The following is a 10,526-nucleotide window of genomic DNA, read 5'->3' as shown; positions in this document are numbered from 1 at the left end:
TTCACACCAAATTTGATGTGGTGCACATATCTCCGAGTTCACGCTTAGTTCACACCTAATTTAAATGTTGATCGGACGACTCGAATTGCACCCGCGTCGCGACGCCTACTGTGGACCATTGATCCCACCTCCCACCTCCTTAAGGAAGTGTCATTTAGTGACGAGGATCGCCCACCTCAAGTTTGCTTCTCTTTTGCTGCAAGGCCCACCCTCACGAATTGGTCGTCGCGTACTTCTGCTGCTTGGTTCCGCTGTCTTGGTAACGGCTGCTAAAGCCTGCCCTTTCCTTCCTTGGAAAGAGTCCGTTAAAGCGTTCAAGGTACCCATGAGGCTCCAACAGCTCTTCTAGTGTACAAAAGAAGCAGTTATGAATGCTACTCTTCTTAGCCCTGATAGAGCTCCCGATCAGTGGAATATACCTGATTCAGACATGCATGACCATGGAAACTCCAGCTCGAGCTTCGAATTCCCCAAGGACGACAGAGCAATTGCTAAATCAGGAGCTGCCGCAGCAATGCATCACAGATTTGGTCCTTCTAAATGGGATGATGCTGAAAAATGGCTAGCAAACCCACTTTACACTAGTAAGCTCAAGATTGTTACTCTCCATGGCCTTAATCTCATAAATTCTTTAAAACAATTACCTGCCCACATTGTAAAAGATGCGGTTGTGCCATCATCGAATGGCGCTAATTCTCATGTATCAAGAGACGATGCTTCCGTTCCATTGTTAAAGGGACAACAGGCTCCTCACAGCGATAAAAATGGTATTTTATCTCTGAATGGGGATGCTGCTACTACAAGACGAGAGACCGATTTGCATCCACTACAAGCTATTTGTGAGGTAGAAGAAACTAAGAACAGTTATGCAGGAGAAACCAACAGTTTTGCTTTCCCTGCACCCCCCTCTAAACTGAGGTCCACCAACACATTTGACTTTTATCAACTACAGGAAGAGCCATCTGACCTGAAGGAGTTGAGTGTATCTCATGAAGATGTTAATGAGGATAAGCCAGCTGAACCGCCGGCATGGGATCGTGGTGAGTATGCTACCTACTTCACATGGTATTGTTTCTACTTTGAGTATATGGGCAACGTTTTAATGCATCATACTTTCTGGTTGCTAATGCATTTTTAAACGTAAGTAGCATTTACAGAGCTACATTTTTCTGTGCCATAAATTTGTTCATTTTAGGTGTCGACCCTCTTTCTCAATAATTGTGCACCAGCTTCACATGTTGCTCATGGCAGCTTCTGCATGCATCCAACGTACTGGTTGTTAATTCCTTCCTTAATTTGTGTAGCAATTAGAGGAGACACATAGGTGGTAATTCATTCCATATTGTAGCTAGCATTAACATGAAACATATCAAAGTGTAAAGAACAGTGGATTGATGAGTCAATATGTGAGGGAGTCGAGGATATTTCCCTCTCAGTGGTGAGTCTATTAGGTCTATTAGTACGGTTTAAGCCGTGCTTGTCAAGGTATGCAACGGTCATGCTGAGCCGAATATGTCTTGCTTGTGAAGCAGCGTCATATGTCATGCCAGAGCCCGCAATGCGTTCCGTTTCGATGAGGGACATGGGCACAGAAATGACACCTATTGCAAGCCAGGAGCCTTCCCGAACGGGGACCCCAATTCAAGCAACAACTCCTTTGATGAGGAGCCCAGTTTCTTCAGGTTCTTCGACACCAAGGAGAATAGCGCCTGCGTCATCACCATTACAGGCCTCTCAAGATCCCACTCAATCACCTGGGAACAATCTTTCAATTCCTGATACTGATGGCAGCACATCTGAAACTTGTGAAGGTGAATCGCAAATGAAGGCCAGAAAAGACATGCAGACCCTTGGAGTCCAGCTTGGCAAACTAAATATTGCTCCCTGGGCAGGCACGGAAGAAGAGGATGGTGATTCTTCCAAGTTACTGAAGAACATACACTAAGAAGAGGTAAAAAAGAACATGCTTGAAACCAGAGCAGCAGCGTGGGAGGAGGCGGAGGAAGCAAAATACATAGCCAGGTATATATCTTAAGGCCCTGACAAGCGAATGTTTTCATAGCCTCCCCCTACAAGATTTTACTATTTTGCTGCAAGTGATGCTGGTTACTAAAGGCAACATTGAACAGTTTGATCGGGAGGAAGCAAAGATACAAGCTTGGGAGAATCATGAGAAAGCAAAAGCTGAGGCAGAGATGAGGAGAATTGAGGTTTGTGCCACTCATGCTTGTTAGTTTCTGAATGAAGTCTGAGAGATGGAGAGACTGCTGAGAAGACTGGAAGGGATTAATTTATTAAGACTTGCTGATTAGCATGCATATAATAGTTGGAGTCAAAACGTCAAGCCATTCATCAATAGCTAAGTCCTGAATTCCAAGCATGAAAAATCATCCACAAATAGTCTCTATGGTTATTGTGTTGGCCATAATTGGGAACTCCCAATTACAAGAGTAGAAATGGCTCTGTGAATTTAGTTTCTTAATATCTCTGGAAGCCTAAGTTACAATTATTGGCAGTATTTCCCTTCGTGCAACATGCGATTAAGCTGTAGCCTGTAAAAGTTTGTGTAGGAGAAATTTTTTCCAAGTCCACAACGTTGAGGAGGCTTTCAATTTGTGCCAATACATCTATGTAATGCCTTGTGGTGAAGTCTTGAATTTGATGTGCAGCCATTAAAACCACATCATTTAAGAAGACTGACAGATCATGCCTTGGGCTCAGTCACCAATTCTTTGGGAGCAGCGGACTTTGTTGTTACTGTTGCGCACTTACATCCACAAAGTGGTGCATGTCCCCTTTCAAATGTTCTACCCTCGTGTGTATCCTTGCTTTGATCATTTTTCAGGGGTAAGAGTAGATGGGTTGGCGGATATGTCTTATCCATAATCCATAAAGTATAGAATTTTGGGTATCTTTTAAATTTTTGACAAATTTTGGCACTCTACAGAGTATTATTGGCCAATTTCTCTCTCAAAACCACCAAAATTTGGAAGCTTTGGGCTAATTATTCGACAAATGATCTTTGTAAAATAGCCAAACGATCTTAAAGACCCTTAAAAAGATAGCCACTGGGGTATATCTTTTTCCTTGATACACACCATTGACCAAGATTGGCATCAGATTCTTTTCACTGCAGATGACCACACCATTGGAACGAAAACTTGAATTGAGGAGTGAATATGTGGAGGGCATGTCCTCAGTAGCAATGCTGTCTGTGGTCAAATTTTTTAATCCCTTCGATGTACTCTTCTGTTTCTTAGTGGCTCTAGTCCTTAGGTACATGGAACAGGAAACGGAAACGAGACCTGCAAGGCCATCTAAGAAAGGGCTTGCTCTTTGCAATGGAACAAATCAGAAACGACTTCTTATAGTTATAATTTGTATGTAACCTTAAGAAAATCAAGAAGTTTTGGACACATTCTCACAAAAATTCCCACATTGTGAGTTACCTCAACATCATGAGCTTCTGTGAGGGAGGCACCGCATACCTAGCTAGGTACGATTGGGGGCAGGGGACCGTCGGTCCGGTGGGGGGGGCGGTGGTCCCCTGCCCCCAATCGTACCTAGCTAGGTATGCGGTGCCTCCCTCACAGAAGCTCGGGGCCGGTGGTCCCCTGCCCCCAATCGTACCTAGCTAGGTATGTGGTGCCTCTCGAGCAATAGCTCATGATGTTATGCTTTGTATGAAAAACATTGAAAAAGACTCCGTTTTCCTACATGAGAATATTTCTAAATCTTCTTGTGAAAGGAAACGAGAAACGGGCGACTTTGGAAAGGGAATTTCGGATTCGATTTGCCCTGAATTGGAGGTTCCGTGTGACTATGCTCTAGTCTCTCTCTGGCAATGAAGAGGGTCTTTTGTCTGTGTCAGCTGTAGAATACTCTGTCAGGCTTTATTGAAGTTGTTTTAGTTGCTTGCCAAGGCAGTACATGCTTAAACAAACCCTTGTTTCGATATTCTAAATTGGTCATCTGCTTTTACTGTTGCTCTTCATGTTCTTGCTTGTTGATAGGATTTGTCATGAGGTACTAAGGTGACTTGAAGCCTCATTTGTGATCATGATGCAAGTTTTTCGGTCGAACAATATATCCTACTGGTTGAAAAGCGATGAAGGTGTTTGTGTTGTGCATGCAGGTGAAAATAGAGAAGATAAGATCCCATGCACATGAGAAGCTGATGAACAAGCTGGCAGCTGCCAAGCACCAAGCAGAGGAGCATCGTGCTGTTGCAGGGGCGAGGCGTAGCGAGCAGGCTACGAAAACAGTTACAGTAGTCAATCGCATTCGCCGGACAGGACGGCTGCCATCCCAAATGCTTGGATGTGGTTTCTGCCCATGATATGATGCCCCCACCTTGCAAGCCATCAATGTTTTTGGCTACAAACCAATTCAATCCTAAGTGCGGCCACAAGAACACCAAATCCTTCTCTCAAGCATGTCATACACAAACCCCTGCCTAACTCTGAGGTGTGTATATGATAGTTATTGGATGCTTCCACACATCCTTTGAATAAACGAGTATACTGACACATGGGTGCCCCGCCGATTGAAGGCAGAGAAATGTGCGCATCCCGCATGTGTGATTGTCCACAGTTACTGACTTCTTCTCTAAAACCATACATGCTGAAATCTGTAGACCAAGTTGAGGTACCTAAATTGTTACCTTCTCGTCAAGGTCGTGGGGAGGGGCAGAGCATCTTCGCCGTCGATCTGCAACATTTTATTTTGCAGAATGCATATTTGCAGCCATGCGATGCACGCCACGTCAGCTGGCGAAAGATGCCTAGCCTGCAGCCAATGATGGAGCTCCAACTCAGCAGGTGTAATCTCATGAGGTATTGACACATCAGCGACTGAAATTTGCCAAGTGACAACGGTTCTGCAGCTGCCACATTAGCACACAAAATCTGTGCGCGTTGTGACTGTACCCTTCTGCAGGCAGTGTTGTGGACCCCCTCTCCCATGACCATTGACGGCCAAGAATGGTCGTGCACAAACCATTCCCATAATCAAGGGTCCCAGCCTCGGCTTGACGCCAGTAAGGAAAGTCTCCATGTCATCTTCCTCATGCATAATCTTTGACTCCAGCTCTTTACACAGTAATGCAATTTTTGCCTCATTGCGAATTGCATAAAGACCAACCAAAATATCCCAAGCTTGTTTTGCAGATTTTGTTGAACGAATGTGAGGAGTAATAGTGCACTTCATAGAGAACGCAATCAATGCATGAGCTTGCGTATTTTTTACATCCCAATGAGCTTTCTCAATCGTAGCAGGAATAACAGCTTTGGCAGCAGCAATCCTTCCACCAAGACTTGCAAGATCCTCAACATCACCTACACCCTCATAACCAGAACGTACATCAATACCTTGCACAATGTTCCAAATACCCTTTGACACAAGGACGTGTTGCATCATGTAGGCCCACGTAGAGTAATTGTCCCCATCTAATATATCCTCAGTAGCAAACATCTTGAACACATTTGTGTTGCTGTCAGGTGAACTTAATTAGCGGTAGCAATATAACCATTATACTTAAAATTAACTTGGCATAAACAATACTTTTTGGAAGAGAGATAATTAGAGAACTTGACAACAATTGAGGACCGGATTTATGTGGAGCCGGTCCCCCCTCCAAAAGTTTTTTGTATTATAATTTCTTCCATAAAGAAAGACTTGATACAATACAAGCTTTGTGTTCCTTGAGACCTTGATGGTGTAATGAAGATAGAGAGCTTCATGCACCACAGTTATGTCTCTAACTTAGCTAGACGAAAGCATTAACTTATCTCCGGCCTCAATCTCAAGACCTCAAACACCTCATGCACCTTAGTTAGCAAACACGATAAGCACCTCAAGCACCTTAGTCAGCAAGCACGACAAGCATCTCAAGCTTGGGCCGGGTTCCCACCTCAAGCAGAGTCCTAGCTTGCCTAAGATCCTTGCCTAAGATCCTAGGTCTAAGGACTTTTAACACTAACCTTTGGAGGTCTTTAAAGAAGCTAACCTTAAGGTCTTTCAAGTTCTATTAGCTAGCATTTCTCTTTGACAGATCATCTCTCATTTGGGTCCATTGACTTTGGCCCCGTGTCGAGATAGATCCATAAACACATGTCTATATTTTAACTCTTGTTCCCGTTATTCTCCCATATTAAATGATTAGTTTAATATGAAAAAATCATTTGGGTTAGTTAGATCTCTTTTGAAATCATAGTCATCCTTGACTACGAGATAGAGGAGATAAAGCCTTAGTCATTAGTCTATGTTTCTTAGCCGATAGAGGATCCCTTTTTACCTTATGACATCAATCCAAGATGGATGATTAATCCATTTGGAACTTGGGAGACTTAGCTACCGCAAGCATGTCTGCTCTTGAGTCCATTTCATTCTCCCAAAATAGAGTGACATTCTACTTGGTGTTTGAGAGACGTCGTCATCACAAACATGATTCTAAGCATGCATAATACTTAAATTTGTGCACAAGAAAAAGAGAAACACTCTTATAAGACAAAAACATTGATCATTTAAAAGAAACATGTATATTTGCTTACTTTAATGTAGCATTGCAAGTATTGACAAGGTTCATACTATCTTTAAGCTGTATTCTTTGCATCCATCTAGCATCTTCAAAAGGATAACTTTTTTAACTTAATAAGATACCATCAGATAATCTTACAATGGCGTAGTACCTTGTCCTCATGCCGAAGGATAGCTTCGGGTTGTAGCACCTCTTCTTGGTCTTCAATTTTTGGGGGTTCTTCAATAATTGGTTCTCTTGGTGGCTCTTCTTTGTAGGGCTTAAGTAGGCTCACATGAAATGAAATGTGTATGAGCCAATGGTTGGGCAACTTGAGTTAATAAGCGGTTTCAAGATTTGAAAAGGACCATAGTATCTTTTTGCTAGTGTTAACCCTCACGCATATTCTTGTCACCTACGACAGACGCCGTATTATTTATTTGGTAGAGTCAAGTACCGGGCTTATCGGTCCAATAGGAAAAGGATAAGAGTGATCGTCAATGAGAAGCGCACTCTAACATGAATATTCAAGGGTTAGTTGGCTAAGTATGGACGCCCAAGTGTGAAATGGACGAGCTCATATAAAAGTCACTTAAACCTAAAAATCACTCATTCTTTCATTTGTGCAATTGAAGAGTGCTCTTGTTCCATCTCCATCTTCTTCTTCTTCATCTCCTTGTGTGTGTGTGTGTGTGTGTGTGTGTATGTGTATGTGTATGTGTATGTGTGCGTGTGTGTGTATGTGTGTGTGTGAAAGAGAGAGAGTGTGGGTGATCTAGCATTGCGACGACGGTACAGCGACGGTGAAGCGGTTCAGCGCGGCGCAACAGCAGCTCCTTCTTCTTCGCAGCGAGGAATCCTCCACGAAAGCGAGCGTAGGGTGGTGAGTGACACACCCTTGCTCTCTTGAGCTTGCTAAATTAGTCTAGTTGTGTGCTTGGAGCCATTTGTGGCTCGCACACAATGTATCGGCAAGTCCCTTACATTGACACGTGCGACAGACGAACACATTTTTGGCGCCGTTGCCGGGGAATGCTTTGCATTAAGCTTGAGTAGCACTTTATGCTACTTTGTGGTGCATTTTGAATTGTAGGAAAGCTGGAGAAGGAAGGTGTGTGTGTTGAGAAGGATTTTGTTTTGCTACTCTGTATTGTTTTGTTAAAGGTATTGTGTTTTTCTTGTTAATAAGGTGTTGAAACGACCTATGTTTTCTCTGTGATAAGGTGTTAGGATTAAGGTAGTAGATTCATAATGTTAGTTTTGTGTAGAGTACAGTAAGTAGTTCTGTTAGCTAAGGAATTGTTGTAGTAGTGTGTTAGTGTGTAACAGTAGTTGTATTAGTTGTAAGTAGATAGGTTAGGTGTGTGTGCTCCGCGACCCTGACGACCTTATCCAAAAAAAATGTTTTTAAAAAAATTAAAATTTTAAAGGTAGGACCGGGATCGAGAATATCCCTCAGATCTAAGCCCAAGCTCACGCTCAGGTTCAGGCCCCAGTCCCCCTTTAAAATTACGTATTTTAGCATCACGCGTAAGTAAAAATCGGTCTTTTTTTAGGACCAACGGAGCTTCGGGTAACCGAATGCGGTGCTGTAAAACACACCACGACCCCTTGAGCGATATGCTTGTTTTGAGCTATCACACATTCTAATCCAAAAATCGATCATTAAAAAACATCCAAAAATGAGTGAAAATGGACGCCTAAAAAAGTAAGCGGTGAGGTTAATTCACCGACGCTTGCAGGGTGTCAAAGGCACATGTATCTACACTTTGGTCGTGTGCTAGTGGTCGAGCAACTAGAGAGCATTTTGACTTACGCGAGTTCTCAATATCCACCTACCTTAGATTCCGGGCCCTCGACAGGGACCCAAGGTAATGCAAACCAAGACCCAAACATAGCAGCTAGTGACTCTTCCTCTGACTACGACGTCATGGAGGGTTTCCCAATGCCTAATCCCGATAGCTCAAGCCAAGACATGCATGCCATGGGTCCACGGTCCGGACCAAGCGTGCTTAGCCGCTTGAAGGAAACCTTTAGTAGAGCCATTCGCTCCGAACATGGAGCTCATGATGTAAATGACGGGGGTGGAAAAGTAAATTCGCCATTCATGACTAACGTAGACCCTATGTCCTTAGAGAATGTACACATGAATACTCCATTCACTGCACCCCCTGATTTTTCAGAGTTATTTTCCTCCGAGGTTATATTACCTAATGGTAGAAGCCTTGCCGAAGTGCAAGAGGTTGAGCGATATATCATTGCGGCTAGGGAAAAGGAAATTGAGAGCTTACACAAGGCGGAGCAATGAAGAGAGTTAAAAGAGAAAGCCCCTATGTCAATATCTTTGCTAGAAGAGCAATCGAGTGCTCCTGAATAGCGACCACAAAGGGTCAACCCATAGAGAGCCACATTGCATCTAGTTCAAAGGACACCCCTAGCACTTCAAGCTTAGATGAAGCGTTCCTAAATGAGAAGTAGGAATCTTGAACTACAAACCGAAACTCTAACCGATCTATACACAGGTCACACCTATAACGTGGGTTGGTTAGATATCCTACAATCCACAACGGGTGCTACTAGTGTGGAGGATCAACAACAAAGAGTTTGTGAGGTCATCCATAGGGTCATTGAGATAGAGAGGCAGAACAAGAGGATCCGCATGCCTTCAACGGGTCTCATGAGATTCTTGGATATAGGGAAGGCTAAACAACTAACCTTATCGCACTCCCTCGATAAGTCCGATGGATCCCCTATATGTTGTTTCGCTAGGGGTCTCAGTGCAATCTGAGCCTATAAGTGATAGCTTTACTTTTCCAAGTCTAGCTCATCTTTCCCTTGATGACACCACAGCTATCATGCCTACCCCAATGATGGGCTTGCCAAGAAACACGCCATGGACCTCATTTGTTAGTAAACCACCGCTCCGTGGTAGCTCAATGCCTGCAACAGTACCTACAAGTGTGTACCAATCGTATATACCTATGGGTCCTCGTACTCATGTAGTTCCTACCCCTCCCATTGTTTCAACTACATTTGCTCCACAACCACATCACTCAAGCTCCACTACAAGAGGTACTTAATAGTAGCGACGCTCGCAGTGCGACGCTCAAATGTGAAAAACCACGGCGTCGCTATGGGCGTCGCTAAATTACAAGTAACTTAGCGACGCTCAAAGCGACGCCGATAACGATGCCATCACGGCTTTAAAAAATAACCGAGAGCATCCAAAAACTCAGATCAAGCAAGCAAGGTAATGCACGCTCTCCCTCTCTCTCTCTTTCTTCTCCCCCCCCCCCCCCCACACACGAGGAGAGAAAGGAGAGCAAGGTATGCTCCTTTCCTCTCCTCACTCTCATATTCCCTTCCCCTCTTTCTCTCTCCCTCTCTCTCTCACACACACACACATTGTTTTCTGAGAGAGAGAGAGAGAGAGAGAGAGAGCACAAGCATAAACAAAAAACGCACACAAACATGCATAAACAAAGAATGCACACACACGTTGAGAAAGACAAAGAGAGAGAGAGTATGCATAAACCAAAAATGCACACACACATGCATAAACAAAGAATGCACACACACATTTGAGAGAGGAAAAGAGAGAGAGAGAGAGAGAGAGAGAGAGAGAGAGAGAGAGAAGAAGAAGAAGAAGAAGAAGACGAGAGTCTTAACATCCTAGGAAACTATCCCAAGAGACCTTAAAGATCTAGTCGACAGGAGTTGAACTCAAGACCTATTATTCATGAGGAAAATGGCATAACCTATCTATCACACTTCGGTGATAGAAAAGTTATATCATTTTTCTCCTTTTTTTATTGGCGTGCACACACACCCACATACACACACACCCAAGAAGAAGAGAGTTTAATTTAACATCGTAGGAAACTAATTACAGAGACCTAAAGATCTAGCCGACGAGGAGTGGAACTCAAAATCTGTTATTCAAGAGGGAAATGGCATAACCAATCTACCACACTTAGGTGATAGAAAGGTTATACCATTTTTCTCTTTT

The 10,526-nt window shown here is 43.4% G+C and overlaps 1 protein-coding gene across 1 annotated transcript; it reads left to right on the top strand.

Moving 5' to 3' along the window:
• Positions 1-218: 218 nt before the first annotated feature.
• On the top strand, positions 219-4,621 carry LOC147444647 (uncharacterized). The gene is made up of 5 exons (XM_086527909.1): positions 219-1,040; positions 1,533-1,855; positions 1,978-2,022; positions 2,130-2,210; positions 4,136-4,621. Exons 1-5 carry the CDS (start codon positions 368-370, stop codon positions 4,337-4,339), a joined length of 1,326 nt encoding a protein of 441 aa, XP_086384035.1. The 5' UTR covers positions 219-367; the 3' UTR covers positions 4,340-4,621.
• Positions 4,622-10,526: the final 5,905 nt, after the last annotated feature.

Source organism: Adiantum capillus-veneris, chromosome 13, assembly GCF_014529385.1.
Source record: "Adiantum capillus-veneris isolate H3 chromosome 13, ASM1452938v2, whole genome shotgun sequence".
NCBI classification, from domain to species: Eukaryota; Viridiplantae; Streptophyta; class Polypodiopsida; order Polypodiales; family Pteridaceae; genus Adiantum; species Adiantum capillus-veneris.
This window is presented reverse-complemented; position numbering and strand designations above follow the sequence as displayed.